The sequence below is a fragment of the Bubalus kerabau genome, chromosome 3 (assembly GCF_029407905.1).
Source record: "Bubalus kerabau isolate K-KA32 ecotype Philippines breed swamp buffalo chromosome 3, PCC_UOA_SB_1v2, whole genome shotgun sequence".
In the NCBI taxonomy this organism is placed as follows: Eukaryota; Metazoa; Chordata; class Mammalia; order Artiodactyla; family Bovidae; genus Bubalus; species Bubalus kerabau.
In genome coordinates this window covers 6,889,300-6,908,231 of record NC_073626.1, presented here as the reverse complement: position 1 = coordinate 6,908,231, position 18,932 = coordinate 6,889,300, and the positions used below count along the sequence as shown (strand labels likewise).

General features: G+C 45.7%; 3 protein-coding genes across 4 annotated transcripts in view; all 3 read right to left on the bottom strand.

Annotated features, from left to right (window-relative positions):
- Positions 1 to 18,932, bottom strand: part of PAK1IP1 (PAK1 interacting protein 1) — a 228,748-nt gene that overhangs the window by 85,195 nt on the left and 124,621 nt on the right. The gene's annotated exons all lie outside the window — the stretch shown is intronic.
- Positions 1 to 18,932, bottom strand: part of LOC129645415 (N-acetyllactosaminide beta-1,6-N-acetylglucosaminyl-transferase-like) — a 93,295-nt gene that overhangs the window by 52,714 nt on the left and 21,649 nt on the right. The gene's annotated exons all lie outside the window — the stretch shown is intronic.
- Positions 8,107 to 9,669, bottom strand: LOC129645417 (N-acetyllactosaminide beta-1,6-N-acetylglucosaminyl-transferase-like). Its single transcript, XM_055570578.1, has one exon. It carries the CDS (start codon positions 9,070 to 9,072, stop codon positions 8,107 to 8,109), a length of 966 nt encoding a protein of 321 aa, XP_055426553.1. The 5' UTR covers positions 9,073 to 9,669.

Here is an 18,932-nt window from a genome sequence, read left to right as displayed (position 1 = left end):
ATGATTGGATTGAATAATTCAGGAAGCTGTTGTTGAATGTCATTGAGGCTTCTGGAATTGAGAAGTTATTCTTCGAAGAAAAATATGTCAGGAGTGTTAGAATGACTTGAAGAGGGAGACTTGTGGGCCAGAGACACCACAGTGATGGGTCTAAAGATTATCTCGAGAGGTTGGCGCCACAGGCTGGAGTCAGAGCAGTAATGATGGACCCACAATGGCGATGCTTACTGGACACAGGCAGAGCATATGGAATGTGCTGATCAGGGCTGAGGGGCTGGAAGAGAGTCAGCTGACTTGGAGGATGGCGGTGCCTGGGGTTCTCAAGAAGGGGGCTGTGAGAAGTAGGCAATAAAATGGGGAGGTGTGAGTAAGGGCCAGCGGGCGCCTCGGGAATAGATACCCAAAGGCCTGGGAGGAATGCAGACAGGGCCTGGGGAACACAATGGAGACTTATGATTCATCAGGACAGAATGGGGTTGAGCTTGGAGGCCAAGGAGGTCACCAAGGAAGACGAAACAGCAAGAGCCAAAAAGCAAACCTGGTGAAGACTATCGGGGGATGTTTACTGAGACCTAAACTCTCCCCAGTTCTACATTTCACTGAGACCAGTGGCTCTCAATCAACTATTATCCAAGTCTCAGTTCAGTAGTCAGTGACCAAGAATATGAAAAGAATGGAATCCACTTAAATACGTTTCCAAAGAGGAATTATAAAAGCAATGCCTTCTAACACACATGGCAACTTTTTCCTAAGGTGGAAGCCATCGCTCAAAGTTCTGTGTGACAAAGTATTGTCCAAAGACTGCTGGCTTCAGACAATCATTTCTTCGTGGCACTTGTATCTCTCTATCTGCCTTTTCGGAGTAAGAACAACTTTTCGAAAAGAGCGATTCTATACAATGCATTGAGGATCGGAGCCAGAACCCTAAATTAGAAGTAGGATGATCTGAATTTGGGCCCTGACCTTGCCAATTCCTAGCCAATAAATAAACTCAACAAACATTTAGAGAAGGCACTAATACCACAGATAGGCTGGGTTTCAAAGTCGACAGGTACGGGGAAGACAGCGTGCAGTCAGAATTCCTCTGGAGGAAGGCCCTGGGAAGAAGCCACAGTCTCTCCATAATTCCAGCACGGCACATTCTCCCTTGAATCTGGGTCCAGAGAGTGACTTCTTACGAGCACCAGATGGAGAGCTTGGCTTTAGCTGAGGAGCCGAGTCATGAGATCACATTGTCTCTTTAAGGTTGGTGAGCCCCAAAAACCAAGACCCCCTCATGAGAATAAGCAGAATCCACCTGTGGACCCTAGACTCATTGTGTGGAATGGTGGGCAAGGGAGGGATGACCATTTAAACTCACATACACTGTGTGTGTGTACATGTGTGTGTGAGAGAGAGACAGAGAGAGAGAGAATCTAGTTGAGTTTGCGAAAGTTAAGTGACTCCGAGGAGCCAGGACTCCATTGCTCGTTTGCCAGTCATTGTACAGGGAATAAGGAAAAAAGAAATTGGCAGGTGCCGGTTCTTCCCTCGCAGGTCAGTCTCCCAGGGCCTCTCGGAACACAGACGCAGCACCGCAATACATGGGATACAGGGGGATGGAGTCCATCGGAGCGAGCATTAGGAAAGGCTCTCTAGAGAATGTGACTCTAAGCTGAATCTTTGAAGAAAAGCACAGGCCAATCAGAGGAGGGAGAGGGAGGCAGAGCCTTCTAGAGCCTCCTGGTGGAGGGGACCGGCAAGAGTCAAGGCAGGGAGGCTGAGCCCTTCGAAGGTCAAGGGGGCCACCCGGCAATGAGCGCCCTTCCAGCAGAAGGGCTGCGGTGTCATGCTTCGGTAATGGGGATCCATGCCTAGCATCTAAGGAGAGAGACATGGTCACAGGACCGATGTGCTTTTATCAAGGTCATTCCATCTTGGAGGATGGATTAAAGCAGGCTGAGAACGGCATCAGGGGAAGTTGTTAGGAAAGGAAGTTAGACTATTGTCGGAGAGAGACGAGCAGAGAGGGGGTGATGGCACTGGACTTGGAAAGGAGGCCGACAGCCAGACCCCACTCATGGACCGTTCACTTGGTCCCTGGCAGGACCCAAGCCCCTGCCTCCGCTGGCAATAACCCTATGAATGGGCGCTGCCAGGTCAAGTTCCCCCTGTGACCTTCACACTAGGGCCTCGCCCATGTCAAGCTGGGTCCAGCTCTCACCCTCGGTCCTTCGGGCCCAGCCACACTGGCTCCTTTTCTGGCTCCTGGACACGTAGAACCCGTGCTCACCTTGGGGTCTCTGCAAGCCCTCACCCCCCTGCCAGGAACCCCTACTCATTCCCACAGCTCTCCTCACTTTGGAGCTGCAGTTCACGTCTGCTTCCACCAAGAGGTTGGTCCCTTCCTGGGTCAACCCGCTCGTTTCCTTCATCAGGCTTAGAGTGTCTAATTATCTTATCAGTCTACCTTTTATTGTCTGTCTCCTACTTCTAGAATATTCCATGAAAGGAGGGGCCTTATCTGTTACTCACTATTATATACTTGAAAGTGAAGGCGATAGTCGCTCAGTTGTGTCCGACTCTTTTGTGACCCCATGGCCTATAGCCCACCAGGCTCCTCTGTCTGTGGGATTCTCCAGGTAAGAACACTGGAGTGGGTAGGAAGAAGGGTAGGAGTCCCTTCTCCTGGGAATCTTCCTGACCCAGGGATAGAACCCAGGTTTTCTGCATTGCAGAGAGATTCTTTACCATCTGAGCCACCATGGAAGCCCAGAATATACTTATTCACTATTATATCTCAGACTCAGCACAGTCTCCAAGTGCTCAGTAAGGTGGGGGGAGGGATAAATTATGAGTTTGGAATTAACACAGACACACCCCCTTCCAGTCTTCGCTCAGTCTTATTCGACTCTTTGCGACCTCATGGGACTGTAGCCCACCAGGCGCCTCTGTCCATGGGATTCTCCAGGCAAGAATACTGGAGTGGGTTGTTGCCATTCCCTTTTCCAGGGGATCTTCCCAACCCAGGGATTGAATCTAGGTCTCCTGCATTGCAGACAAATTCTTTCCCATCTGAGCCACCAAGGAAGCCCACAGACACACTACTATATATAAAATAGATAACCAGGACTCCCCTGCTGGTCCAGTGGCTAAGATTCCGTGCACCTTTGCAGGGGGCCAGGGTTTGATCTCTGGTCAGGAAGCTAGATTCTGCATGCCAATACTAAAGATCCCATGTGCCACAACTAAAGCCTAGGGCAGCCAAATAAACAAATATCTAAAACGATAGATAATCAATAAGGATCTGCTGTATAGCACAGGAAACTATACTCAATATTTTGTAATAACTTATAAGGGAAAATAACCTGAAAAGGGATATATATATATGTATGTATAAGTGAATCACTTTGCTATATACCTGAAACTAATACAACATTGTAAACCAACTATATTTCAATAAAGTAAATTTATTGAATGAATATCTATATTACAGGTGAAGAATATGATAATAATAACAGTAACAACAATAAAAAAATGAACACTCAAAATATGTGCTGAGCACTGGCCAAAGTCATTGAAGCCTCACAGATCTGATGTAAATATCATTATTTCCTCCATTTTACAGATGGGGGAACTTAGGCGCCCACATTTAGGTAACTTGTCCAGTTACATGCCTTGTAAATGGCAGAGCAGTTGGTCTGGCTCCCAGGTCCAGCCTCAACATCTATGCTACACAGCTACTCTGATGACTCCCCGAGCTGCTGCTGGGACTGCCAGGAATAAAAATCTTTCTTTTTTCCCAGGGGGGCCAGCTGTGAGAAGCAAACACTTGGGGCTACTTCTGAGTCTCTCTGACATCATGAACTTTAAAAAGTCAACTCAGAGACAGAGTGACCATCTCAGACCAAACTGGGACTTTCCTGGCTTTAGCACAGAAGGTCCCATGCCCAAGATGCTTCCTCAGACTTGGGCACACAGGGACAACTGGTCACCTTACAGAGAGGTCTCTGGTGTATTAGAGTCCCAAATACACTGTTCCGAGCCTTGGTCTAGCTTTACTTGGAGGCCCTCCTTGGACACCTCAGTTCTATTGACGTGATCCGGTAAGTCCTGCTGTGTTTGTTTAAGCAACTTTGAGTTGCATTTCTGTCACATGCACCTCAAAGAGTCAAAACACACACCCAAAGAAAGTCCATGTATAAATAAAACTCAAAGTCAAAAAAGCAAAATAAATCAAAGTAAGAAACATGCTATTTTTAGGACTGAAAAATGAGGAAATGTGGTCATTTCTGAGGTTGAGGTAATCTATTTGACAAAGGGGCTCAAAAAAAAAGTATACAAAATGGAAAGAGGAAAAGGCAAATGAAAACATTCTTATGGAAGAAAAGCCTCATGGCATGAGAAAGGTCAGAGGAATGATGAGCAAAAATCCAAAAGAACAGGGAGCGGGGGAAAAAGGAGCTGAAGCCAAAGCGTGGAACAGTTTTGCCTTTTCTTTTTCTCTCAAACTATTCTAAGCCTATTTTTTTTTTTTGGCTGCGGCACGCAGGTTCTTTAGCTGTGGTGTGCAGGTTTCCAGATCAGGGATCGAACCCACGGCCCCTGCACGGTAAGGCAGGGTCTTAACCACTGGACCGCTAGGGAAGTCTAGTTTTAGGTTTTCGTTAGATCCACTGTAAGGTGGGACAAGAAGATAACTGAGCTTCTTGTGGAAGGGACTGTGACCAGCAGTGGCTGCTGCAGATAACAACCACATAAGACTTAAAACATCTCAACGGTCTCTGGCACTCCGCCCTGGGGCAGACAAACCAAAGATAATGCTAAGAAATAACCAGAAAAAGCTAAGGAAGAGGGGCTTTTCTTCAGGTGATGGATAGCAGTGATAACAAAGACTGGAGAAGTTGGGAAACATCAGCATGAACCAGAATTCATACCGGGGGCACAGGATAGGGCCTCAGGCTCACCCTAAACCCCACGCTCTACAGCATGAGTCAGAGAAATGCGTGCTCCTGAAGGCTTTTCTTTGAGAATGTGGCCAGAAGGTAGAAATCTAGATAATCCATCTGTACACAGCCACACAGGGTGGAATGAGAGCCACTCTTTCTGGCCTCCCCCAAAGAAGGATGTGAGACCGAGCCTCCTTGGGACTCTCTCTGGCCTGGCCAGCACCATTTCTCATTCTAACACAGTTGGAACAAACCTAAGTGTTGGAAACCAAGAGGGAATTCATTGTCTCAGTAGAAAGACAACATGAAAAAAAAAAAAAAAAGCAGTGTGAGGACATGCGACTCAGTCCTACCTTAATGAATATACTTTCACAGAGTCACTCATCTTAAACTGTTCTCCTTTAGTCTTCTGATACCATTCAGGAACAGGATCCTAGTGATGTTCATGGTCTTAGTCCTTTTGTGGGTGTTTCAGGGAGCACGATATGCCTATGCAGGGTCTTTCTAACACAAACACTTTAATTTAGGATATTTAGCGGGACTTCCCTGGTGGTCCAGTGGCTAAGATTCTTCTGCACTTTCAATGCAGGGGGCCCGGTTCGATCCCTGGTCAGGGAACTAGATCCAACCTGCCACAAGTAAGAGTTCGCAAGCCACAACTAAAGATCCCAAGGGCCGCCACTAAGACCTGGCACAGCCAAGGAGGTAAATAAATAGCTACCTAAAAAAAGATCTTTTAGGGTGTTTAGGACAGAGAGAGAAGGGAACTTTGAGGGAGGCAAGGAAAAGCACCATCTGAACTTGGAGAAGGATGTTTATGCTGTTTATCGAAGGACTTTTCCCTTTGAAACATGACACGGAGAAGGGAAGAGCTGATATGGTCAAAGGGTGCCTGATAATTAAGAACCAGGTTCCCGCACCCTATCCTAAATCACAGAGAACGCTCAAGTGGAAAACCACTGGAGAGACTGGAGCATTGGCATCGCCTTTGAAGAAGGGGAGGTCCAGCACTTGGGCCAGAGCACGTGACAGCTTATTTTCTTTGTCACCTGTGATTCGGGAAGGGCCCATCTATGGGCAGGATATCCTCCTGCTGGCTCCCTGAACCGGGATACCACCCGGCATGTAAGAGAGGAAGGCGGCAAGCCCCTGGGAAGTGGCACATTATTCTGAAAGGCATCCCTTGAAGAATCAGATCACTGAGGGTCCTCATAGTGAAGCTCTCGCCTCCAGTTTCCAGCAGGGGTGATGACATGCACTTGCCAGGCTAAGGGGCAGCAAGATTGAGGGAGTCTAGACTCACCAGTATCTTGGCCTTTCTACAAGTTCTCAACAGCTCCCTGCTATGTGTTTATGTGGTTCTGAGTATTGTGTCCTCTGCAAAAAAAAAAAATAAGGCATATATAGGAACAAAAAAAAAAGGTCTTGCCTATTGGGTCTTTTATTTTGTAGCTGGGGAGATAGGAGGTTCCAAGACATGACTTTTGTGGAAAATCCCTCGAACAGAAGAGCCTGGCAGGCTACAGTCCACGGAGTCACCAGAGTTAGACACGGCTTAGTGGCTAATCCACCACCACTACCATACAGTCAGCAAGAGAGGGCAGAAGGCAGGGAGCTACCCCACGAACCTACAGCAAAAATGGTCTTGTATCCCGAGCCTGTCGAGGTATATCGTTCTCAGCCTCCTGCCTTCATTTTACCAGGGCTGGAAAGGAGAAGGGGACTAAGGGGAAAAAAAGGGGGCGGGAGAAGGGCGGTGAAAGATTATTTTTTCCTTGATTTTCTTAAGTTGATTTGACATTGGTAAGACTAACCATCCTTCTGCTAAGCAAACACAGACATTTAACACTAACCCAAACCCATGTTTTTCCTACAATTTAGGCTTTTGTGAAGTTACAACTGCCTTCATCTCAGTATGATATCTCCGGAACCACGTGGCTGGAATCAAACCATTATAAATCTCAAGGGGATAGTGAAAACACAAAGGGAATAAATATTTAAATATGAAAACCAGCCTCTCAGTACCTAATGTTCCCCACTTAGACACTCAAGATGGAAACAACACGTAAAAGGTGGCAAGGCGGAGGCCCTGGAAGAGGGAGGTCAGGACACAGAGTGTGCACTGATGGGAGCCAACCCTGCTCCCCAGCCAGTCACCCTGGGACTCAGAGACCAAACACGGCGTTTTCCAGAGAATGCTGGCATGTTTATCGCCCAGCAGGCCCTGCCCTGCAGCCTAAGAGCATCTACCAGCGTTTCCAACTTGGCAGCCCCCCAAAAACCAGAACAATGATTGCTTTTCTCTAGCTATAATAATGCTGTCAAGTTCATCAGAGATCCATTTTGTATTTTTCAGTGAGTGCAAAGCATGCTGTTTCCTTCAGAAGAAATCCTATCATGTTTTATTTAGTTTTAAAAATCAATGGTCTGGTCCATTAGCACAGGTAGAACTGCTCTGATGAGAAAGGAAAAAGCTTCTCCTGGAATCTCATTATTTATCTGAAGTGAGAAATAAATATATTTTTAAAATGATGTGGTACATGCATGAGTCCAAATATTTCTCTGCCCAGGGGTCTTAGGGAGACAGCTGTGGCATCGCAGTAAAGCCTCACGCTTTGCCATTCATTCATTCATTCATTCATTTTTTTATTGAGCATTTACTGTGCGTTCTTTGCATAGAGGATACAGCAGGTAACAAAATAGAAAATGACCTGCTTCATGGAGCTAATGAGAAGGCCAAAAACAAACGCATGCAAATAAGTAGATTGAATAATTCCAGATGATAAAAATCTCTGAAGGAAAAGAGAGGGATGGTCAGTTCAGCTTCTCAGAGTTGATGACATCTGGCTGATGAGGGGGAATCTAGGAATGGGCAGGGGAGTGGCCAAGCCAATGGCCCTGGGGTTACAGCAAGTCTGACAAATCTGGGGAAAAGAAAATCACCAGCGGGGATGAGGTGCAATTCATCCTGACTGCGGTAAAGATTTAATAAGATGCTAAACGCAAGAGAACACAACCAACTGCAGATCAATACCACCGATGTTTGGCTTGGTTAGACTACTGAATTGTCACCTAAAGAACATCAATTCTTTCAGGGTTTAGAAAGAATTCAGGTGAAAACCACATACTTCAGCTTTTATCTCCTAATCAAAAAGGTGCAGGCTCTCGAAAAGCCCTTTCAAGTACAGAATGTCGCCTTCACGTGAAATAGGGAATCCCACATACCTGGAATCCTATTGAGCGTCACCCAGAAATGTTCATCCGGACTGAAGGTGTCTTTGGACCACTGGAGCAAGTCAAGGGCCCGTGGGTCGTGGAGAACAAAGTTGGTAAACTCTCTGGACAGGGCCACATAGGCAGAGCCAAAGTAGATGGTGAGATTGTGGGGAGGAGGCGGCTTCAAGGCTGTGGTTCTTATCACATAGGAAAGCTCTTTGCCCAGGTGCTCCCGGTGGACATACTTAGTCCGCCCAATTGCGTGAGCTGGGGGCAGCACCCCGGGGGTGATGTTTTTCCCTTTAAATCCCTTCAGATACTGAACAATCTCCCTGTTGGTTTTCAGGGGGAAATCTTGCCCACAGGTGTTGAGGGCGTATTTCCAGGGAACCTCCGAGGCTGCAAGATCTTTGATGCAGTTCAGGTCAGCCTGGAGCCTGGAAATCCCACCATAGACCACGGGCTCCATCTTGGAAGCCAGAAAAGCATTTGGGAAGCAGCTCAGTAACTGCTCCACTGAGTCTTTAAATTCAACTGTCGCTTTCTCATCCACATGAACACAGTAGATGTTCTGAGGCATGTAAATAGCCCTGAAGAGCCTCGCAAAGGTGTCGAAGTTGTGATGGATGACCATGATATATGCCAAAGGAAACTCGGCTTCTTCCTTTGATAGGGGTGCCATGATGTAGTGGCTTTGGGTCAGGTACGCCTCGCAGGAAGACTTCTCATACATCATGAGTTTGTTTCTCCAGAGTAACGGTGTTTTGTCTTTGATAAGGGTTGTGCAAACTTGAGTCAGCACCCAAGTGTCCGAGTTATTTAGCCTCTGGAAGCCTTGCTCTCCCCCAAAGTTGAACACACAAAACACGATGAAAACGATGACACAAGAGACAGAAATGATGAAGAGGGAACGCATCGGTGAAGGCATGCCTCCAAGAGGAGTTAAGAGTTCAAAGACCGTCAGGATAGGTTAAGTCCTCTGCCAAACTTACTTTTTCCCTCTGGGTTCTTAGCTTGGTGCATACTCCAGGCATTCCTGCCCTGAAGGGAGAGCTGGTGAATTTCCCGGGTTTCCAAGCGGGAGCCCAGCCGTTGGCGCTCTCCCCAGGCTGATAGTAGCGACTGATGCCGCCCCGGCCTCTGCCTCCCAAGCCGCCTTTGTCTACACCCCGCAGCAGGTTCTTTAAGCCCAGCCTCTTCCCCTCCCAGCGGCTTCCCCGCTCGCCGTAGCTGCCGGTTTCACTACAACTCCGGTCATTCCTTTCCCCCCGCCGCCTGCAGCTTTAGTTTCTCAGATGTCTTTTCTTCCATTTCGCAAGGTTTTTCTCTCCCCGACCCCCTCCCCCTTGCGGCGGTCTTTCGGGGAATGAGTACAGTAAGAGTCAAACGATGCGCTTCTCATGCCATTTCCTGCTAGTCACCCCACAGGCTGCGACACTCACCCCAGCTTGTTTCCCGTGACCGGGAGGGTCCCCCGGCCCTCCCAGCACAATCCTGGGTGTACCCGGTAGCCTCCATTCTCAAATATGCCGCGTCAGGGTGGGGTGGGTGGGAATGCAGCAACAAGGTCCCAAAGAAAGCCTCATCCAACCCGCTCGACGGTACCGCGGGGGCCCCGCCCTTCTCTTTTCCAAATCGGGCGCTGAAAGGAGTTCCTGTCCTAGGGGATCTGAGTGTGTAGGGTTGGTTTCATGTCCTGTGACTCTGAGATCAGGGCGCAGTCCCTGTCCTCCCCCTGTGCTGCTTATCCTAGGGCTGAGACAGGGCGGGACCCCCTGGGGTCCTCCCTGGTACAAAGCCTCTCCCTGACCCCTATTTCTTGTTTGTAGGAAATAGGCTTTCTTCAGCCTCCTTGACCTTCGCTGCGCTCCAAAGGGCAGATTCAAACAGTTGCTAATCAGGGGATATGCAGATGACACCACCCTTATGGCAGAAAGTGCTGCTGCTGCTGCTAAGTCGCTTCAGTCGTGTCTGACTCCAAGAGGAACCAAAAAGCCTCTTGATGAAAGTGAAAGAGGAGAGTGAAAAAGTTGGCTTAAAGCTCAACATTCAGAAAACGAAGATCATGGCATCTGGTCCCATCACTTCATGGGAAATAGATGGGGAAACAGTGGAAACAGTGTCAGACTTTATTTTTCGGGGCTCCAAAATCACTGCAGATGGTGATTGCAGCCATGAAATTAAAAGACGCTTACTCCTTGGAAGGAAAGTTATGACCAACCTAGATAGCATATTCAAAAGCAGAGACATTACTTTGCCAACAAAGGTCTGTCTAGTCAAGGCTATGGTTTTTCCAGTGGTCATGTATGGATGTGAGAGTTGGACTGTGAAGAAAGCTGAACACCGATGAATTGATGCTTTTGAACTGTGGTGTTGGAGAAGACTCTTGAGAGTCCCTTGGACTGCAAAGAGATCCAACCAGTCCATCCTAAAGGAGATCAGTCCTGGGTGTTCATTGGAAGTACTGATGCTAAAGCTGAAACTCCAGTACTTTGGCCACCTCATGCGAAGAGTTGACTCATTGGAAAAGACTCTGATGCTGGGAGGGATTGGGGGCAGGAGGAGAAGGGGACGACAGAGGATGAAATGGTTGGATGGCATCACTGACTCGATGGATGTGAGTTTGAGTAAACTCTGGGAGTTGGTGATGGACAGGGAGGCCTGGCATGCTGTGATTCATGGGGTCGCAAAGAGTCAGACACGACTGAGTGACTGAACTGAACTGAATCAGGGGAGAGAGGGGAAGGACGTGCAGACACAAGTGGAGAAGAGCCCAGAAACAGAAGTACAGCCTTGGGGCAAGGTCCTGATTCCACTTCAGGGCATACAGGGAACAGTGTCTTTATTTTATCTTCAGAATCCAGGGCCCCTCCCAGGTAGAGGATGATAACTTCAGATTGAGCAAAGAGCCCTGCTACCTCAGTTCGGTTCAGTCGCTCTTTGTGATTCCATGGACTGCAGCACGCCAGGCCTCCCTGTCCATCACCACCTCCCAGAGCTTACTCAAACTCATGTCCATCGAGTCAGTGATGCCATTCAGCTATCTCATCCTCTGTCATCCCCTTCTCCCACCTTCAATCTTTCCCAGCATCAGGGTCTTTTCCAGTGAGTCAGTTCTTTGCATCAGATGGCCAAAGGATTGGAGCTTTAGCATCAGTCTTTCCAATGAATATTCAGGACTAATTTCCTCTAGGATGGACTGGTGGGATCTCCTTGCAGTCCTAGGGACTCTCAAGAGTCTTCTCCAACACCGCATATCAAAAGCATCAATTCTTCGGCGCTCAGCTTTTCAGTCAGTGAAAGCAAAGTCACACACCTTGCAGCCCTCATCCCAAAAATTTTCTTAAAAACTATCCCCCAAACCGTTGGGGAGTTCAGGGTTTTAGATCATACGCCACTCATCCTCTTTGCCTTGTACCTTTACAACGAAAAGTGAACGTGAAAGGCGCTGAGTCGCGTCTGACACTTCGCGACCCCATGGACTATAGTGCGCAAGGCTCCTCCATCCATAGAATTTTCCAGGCAAGAATACTGGACTGGGTGGCCGTTTCTTTTTTCATGCAGATCAACATATGTTCTTTATGATGACTTCCCATGCACTATTCTGCCTGCCTTCCCATTTCTCCTTACCTTTGATCTGAAAGTAACTCTCTGAGCTTTCATTCTGTAGCAGTAACGCACCATGGAGACAGCCCCCACCTCACCCGATGAAGAAAAAAAAAGTCTTTTAATGCCCTTTCCCTGCTCCTTTTTGAAAAGTCTCTACTCTGCTATTAATAAAATTAATAGAGCAATATGCTGATTTTTTTGCTTTCAGCAGAGGCAGGAAAAGCAAGGTTAATCTCCATGACTCAAGGCACTCTGTACTCCAACTGAATGACTCATCACTTCCTGAACCATGGCAGGTTTTCCTTCTACCTTTATTGCTCACATTTTTCATTCTTCCAGCTCATACATTATTTTTCTCCCTCCCTTACTAAATTCTCCTCATCCTCTAAGATATATCACAAATAAACTCTGCATGGAACCCACCTTTGGATTTTTATGCAAAGTGGAAAAAGTAGATGGAGCCTTTAGCTGGACAGAGCAGATTAATCTAATTCTTAGTGTCCCCATAGTTCAAGATAATGGAAAATTCAATCCCAAGCTGCTTCCCTCCTCCTTCCAAATAATACCTTTAAATATCAGGCTATAATCTATTCTGTTTCAAAACAACAGAGAGTAATTTCATTATCTAGTTTGGCAAAGCCTTTTCGGCTTAGAATGAATATTAAAATATTTTAAATATTTGCAGTTTGACAAAGTGTTCAGACACATGACTTAATGAGGCCACAAGAGTCTGTTTACATTATTATTTCCAACTGGCCAGCAAGAAAGGGATTCAGATTTCTACAGGCTTAGAGGGTAGACGTTAATAATATTACTCTATTGAGAAACACAGACGTTAGCCAATTAGGAACTTCCAGCATACTTCTTTGGTATTCAATCCGTTACTTAAAGCAGCATTGTATGAGTTTTGAAAATATAGCTGTCTTTCCTGTCTGCCCTTGGGTATTGAAAAATCCCTACAGGAGAACTTAAAAAAAAAAAAAAAAAAAAAACCACTTGTAACAGCGAAAGACCACTGTTCCCTTTCCTTCCTGTGAGGCCATAAGACCTGCTTTTCCAGCACAGACACCAAGCATTTTTGTTTTTTTTTGTTTCTTTGCTGCTGAGACTGAACAGCTCAGCCTTGCCTCCCTGCCCGTGACTGCAGGCAAGGGCAGAATCCACGCGTGCAGGCCCAGCATCCCCACCTTTGGCTCACTCTGGAAGCAGTTATGCCCGAACTAGACAGTTAATCAGGCTAGACATGTTTGCCCTCCCCAGGGCCACCTTAAAAGCTTGTTGTTTCTTCCATTCAGAAGCTTTTATTGTTTTCTGCATCATTTAAGAGTTTTTCCAGGAACACTCCTACACTGATGACGGGAATGTAACTTGGTGCTGCCTCTATGGAGAATAGTATTCAGGTTCTTTAAGGAACTAAAAACAGAGTTACCATATGGTCTTGCAATTCCACTCTTGGGCAGATATTCAGAAAACACAACACCTCTGATTTGAAAAGATACACGCACCCTAATGTTCACTGCGGCACTATTTACAATAGAAGCAACATAAATGGCCATCAACAAAGGAATGGATAAAGAGGATGTGGTGCATATACAATAGAGTATTTCTGAGCCATATGAAATGAAATAGTGCCACTTGCAGCAATATAGATGGACCTAGAGGAGATCGCGGGGGCTTCCCAGGCAGCACAGTGATAAAGAATCATCCTTGCAGGAGACACAAGAAATGGGGGTTTGATCCCTGGGCTGGGAAGATCCCCTGGAGTAGGAAATGGCAACCTGCTTCAGGTTTTCTTGCTTGGAAAATTTCCATGGACAAAGAAGCCTAGCAGTCTACAGTCCATGGGGTTGCAAAGAGTTGGACATGACTGAGCAACTAAACACACACACACACACACACACACACAGATGATCATACTAAATGAAGTATGTCGAACAGAGAAAGATTAAAATCATCTTTCTATAAGTGATGTCACTTACAGGTGAAATTTCAAAGAAAAAGAATACAAATGAACTTATTTACAACACAGAAATATTCTCACAGACAAAGAAAACAAACATGGTTATCAAAGGAGAAAAGGGGGGTGGAGGGATAAATTAGGAGTTTGGGATTAACATATACACCCGAAAATGTAGATAACCAACAAGGACCTCCTGTACAACACAACAGCACAGGGGGCTATATTCAATATCTTGTAATAACCTATCATGGAAAAGAATCTGAAAAAGAATAGATAATACATGTTTAGGGATAATTGAATCATTTTGCTGTATGCATGAAACATTGTAAGTCAACTACGTTTGTGTGTTAGTCGCTCAGTCATGTCCAACTCTTTGCAACTCCATGGACTGTAGCCCACCAGGCTCCTCTGTCCATGGGATTTTCCAGGCAAGAATACTGGAGTGGGTTGCCATTTACTTCTCCAGGGGATCTTCCCGAACCAGAGATCAAACCCACATCTCCTGTGTCTCCCACATTGCAGACAGATTGTTAACCATCTGAGCCACCAGAGAAACCCTCAGTCAACTATATTCCAATTTAAAAAAAAAAGAATTTTTCAATTTCGAAGCTAGCCGGAGCATAGCTCCAAAATGAAGAGGGTATCCTTTTTGTGAAATGATAGAAGACTCCCAGTCTCAGTGAAATAAAGAAATAATCAAAGTTGAGGAGGAGAACCTCAGCACCCCTAGGCTTTCTGTGCGAGGAGGCAAGGTAGCACTTGCCTGATGCTGGGTGACCTACAGTAGTTTCGTTGAGGGAGCAACGCCTGGAGTTTGCTGCCTGCCAGGCTGAGTCACATCCCTAGGGAGGTGGCTGCTGGTCATAAAAGGTCATAAAAGACCTTGCATATTATTGTTCTGAAAAACTTGGACATCACCTTTTTGCCCAAGGAGCACCACCTAAGACGTTGGGTTGAGAAGCTCCCAGGCAACAAGTGCCAACTGGAGGAAGAACAAGAGCGAAATAAATCATGGTGGAAAGTCAACCCACAAATGTATAAGGCACTCATTGATAATAATAGTAGCATTATAGTGTTGCTGTTCTTCAGCCCCTAAGTCATGTTCAACTCTTTGTGACCCCATGGACTACAGCACATCGGGCTTCCCTGTCCTTCATCATCTCCTGGAGTTTGCTCAAATTCATGTCCATTAAGTCCATTTGAACCAGTGAAGTTGTTCAGTCATGTCTGACTCTTTGCACCCCCATGGACTGTAGCCTACCAGGCTCCTCCATCCATGGAATTTTCCAGGCAAGAGTACTGGAGTGGGTTGCCATTTCCTTCTCCAGGGAATCTTCCCGACCCAGGGATAGAACCCAGGTCTCCTGCATTACAGGCAGACACTTCACCGTCTGAGCCACCAGGGAAGCCCCTTGCATCCATTTACATATAACTAAAGTAAAGCCTCTTAAACTACGAGGCAAGGGTGATAGTGATGCCTAAGTTAACTACATTTCCTAGAAGTAGAAGGAAATGCAGGAGGCTTTTACAGTTGAGGCTTTAGTCCTGCAGATATTCACAGGACATCAGATACTGTATCGTTTGAGTTTTTCTTAAATAAAGAAATAAAGATAAGGGAGAGATTTAAAGTCCCAAGATCAGTAAGGAATTAATAGACAGTGAATGAGTAGAGTCTACTTTCTATTATTATTTTCCTATTGTTCCACCTTGTGATGAGAAATATGTACGTTACCTTACCTAGGTGATTTATTTATATGTGTTGAATGAATGAACGGGTGAATGAATGAATGGAGTCCACATTCCCCACAGTTCCAGGTGCTCATGGGTAAATGTCCTTTAAACTAGAATTGGGAACAGAACAACTGGTATTTTTCTCTGACAAGCAAAAGCTCTGACCATGTTGACCGACCAGAGAGATCAAATAACATTAAAAAAACACAACTTTTAATCACTTTGGGGTGGGGGGAGCCATGCAAGATGTACTTTGTCTTGCATTTCAAGGAAAGGTTACCCATTAACCCCTACAATTACTAACAGGGAATGGTGCAAAAATAAGGAAACCCGGGTACTGGTGAATTTTCTACCTTTAACTGATTATGTGATCTTTGGCTCCCACTGGCTTCTTCTTTAAAAACGATGTTCTTGGAACTTCCCTGGTGACCTAGAGCTAAAACTCTGTTCTCCCAATGCAGGGCCAATCCCTATCAGGTAACTGGACCCCTCATGCCGAAACTAGGACCTGGCGTAGCCAAATCAATATTTTAAAAAATAATAATAACTTAAAAATAAATAAAAAGGATGTTCTCCACGGTCCCTTCCAGATTTTTTTAAATAGTTTTATTTATTTTTCATTTTTATTCTTTCAATTTTTGGCTGTGCCACATGGCATGTGGGATCTTAGTTCCCCAACCAGGACTCCAACGCCAGTCCTTGCATTGAAAGTGTGGGGTCTCAACCACTAGACGGCCAGGGAAGTCTCCCTTTCCAGCTTTTAAAATGAAGAACAATTTAGTATGATGTAAGGTGAATCGCTAAGCAACAGTGATGGAATCCAGGAAGTATGAGGTATGGCCTCTGACCTGTAGGGAAGTGTATCTTTAGTGGGATTTAAAATGCATACAGCTGGAAAGACAACCAACAAAACAGGAAAGACCATGGATTAGTTCCAAACAAGAAGCTGTCTGATAAATGTGACAGGAACTCAGAAGAGAAACAAACAATTCCCTTGGAGCTGGGATGCTTTGCAAGAGCTTCCAATGGTGAGATTCAGACAGAGCAAGGAGAAGGCATTCCAGTTGGGGAAATTACAAGAGTGAGCAAGAACACCAAAACAAGAAAGCCTCGTGTACAGAAATTTCCCAGGGAGAGTTGTCAATCTAGAATTTCTTTGGCAGGGCAGCAGATAAAAACCTTCAAGTCAGTGAACTGAGACCTCAAAGAACCAGTCGTGTTTAAAGCGTGAGTGCAGGAGAGCAAGGACTTTCACCTCCCATTTCTCTCACAACCCAGCAGCTCCGCCAGGGCCCGGCACGCACGCAGTGCGTTCCATGCTTGTCAGACGGGTCCAAAATCATCTGGGCGTTTGAAAGCACAATTTTCAGCTCAGGAAGAAGGCATGTTGAAGCTCACATTTGCCCACTGTTTTAATTTATATATCAGAACAGCACAGGCTAGAAGAGTCATTTCTGATTTTTTTTTTCTTTCAGGCCGATTTCTAGCTTTTCGGAGGTGTCATTTAACTGTACAAATAGTGCTTTTTTTCTCTCTTCCCCCACAGCACATGCCTGTTCGAATGAATATACCACATCAGCACTGAATTCTAGTCACTTCCTTATGCATCTTTCCTTGGTTTAGTTGCATGGACTAATGCAAACTTCATTATACTTTCATAATTGTTCTGGGACCTGTTTTTCCTTTCACAATTAACAGTTATCCTGGAGTTGGGAAAGAAATGGAGGGGACGGAGGCTTGAGCAAAAACACTCGATTCATACTGGTAAATCAGCAGAAGGGGCACTGGAAAAGAAGGGGTCTAGTGAAGTTGCTGGCGTGGCACGGAGGTGCAAAGTCACATCAGCAGAAAAGGCTATGCAAGTGAGGCGAGATGCTGTCATTTCTCGGACTCACTGGTGGCTGTTCTTCAGCAGGTCATTTGTGTGTGGTTTTTATTACTCTTGAAGCAGGTCAAGTGACTCAGGGATTCATTCCTTAATTACAAAATATATAGATTAATTTTCTTCTCCTGGAACTAAGAATATCTCATGAAAAAGCAGAGAACAGTGACAGTCCATTTCACTTTGGACAGTCAGTCAAGCAATTCTGTTCTGAGTAGCCAGATGTTTTGTAAACGAAGCCTTTTGTTTGTTTGTCTATGTATCTATGCAGTTTGCTTTTTTTTTAAACCATACCACAAGGCACGTGGGATCTTAGTTCCCCGACCAGGGATCAAACCTATGCCCCCTGCAGTGGAGTCACAAAGTCTTAGCCCCTGGACAGCCAGGGAAGTCCGTATCTGTGATGATCATGATGCTAAAGAGAAGGACGAAGACATTTTCCAAGCACATCTTTAAAACAACAATTTCTCCCAGAACCGAGAGCCTTCCGAGGGAGGTCACTGGGGAAAATCCACCTGCTCTGGGGACCCAATCATTTTACTTTCATACTGTTCATCTAATTAACAGTAGCAGAGGTTGTTGTTTAGATCACAGAACCCAAAGCATGATTTCAAACTCTTGCCTCAAAGAGGGGAGGAAGATGAACACACAGAACTTTCAAGGCTTAGGTGGCAGGTACAGAAGGCGGTCCTACCAAACCCTAGCATGGTAGTGTGAGGTGAACTGATCTGCATCTCATTTTGATGGCACAAAGGTATCAAGAAAACACTTCCTGGATGCTAAAGGAGCTAAGCAAATATTTGCAAAAGACAGTCCACACAAATCCCCATAGGCAAATGCCAAAACCTGCACAGTAAGAAGGCAACCTTCTGGTAGCAGAAATGTAGCCACTGGTACCATAAAGAGCCTGAAACTGGGCGGGGCTCAGAGAATGAAAAAAAAAATTCAGTATTCCAAATAAGTCATAGCCAGTTAACGAAATTAAAAGACACTTGCTTGCTCCTTGCAAGGAAAGCTCTGACAAACCTAGACAGTGTATTAAAAAGCAGAGACATTACTTTGCCAACCAGTATCTGTATAGTCAAAGCTGTGGTTTTTCCCGTAGTCATGTATGTATGGATGTCAGAACTGGACCATAAAGAAGGCTAAGGACCAAAGAATTGATGCTTTCAAATTGTGGTGTTGGAGAAGACTCTTGAGAGTCCTTTGGGTTGCAAGATCAAACCACTCGATCCTAAAGGAAATCAACCCTAAATATTCATTGGAAGGACTGATGTTGACGCTGACATTTCAGTACTTTGGCCACCCGATGCAAAGAGCTGACTCATTAGAAAAGATTCTGATGCTGGGAAAGATTGAGGGCAGGAGGAGAAGGGGACAACAGAGGATGAGATGGTTGGATGGCATCACTGACTCAGTGGACATGAGTTTGAGCAAACTCCTGCAGACAGTGAAGGACAGGGAAGCCTGGTGTGCTGTAGTCCATGAGGTCACAAAGGGTCGTACATGACTGAGTTACTGAACAACAACAACAAGTTAACATTCTAGGATAAAACTTACTACTGAATTTACCTGTGGAAACTAATTGCTTAACCTTGGAAGAAGA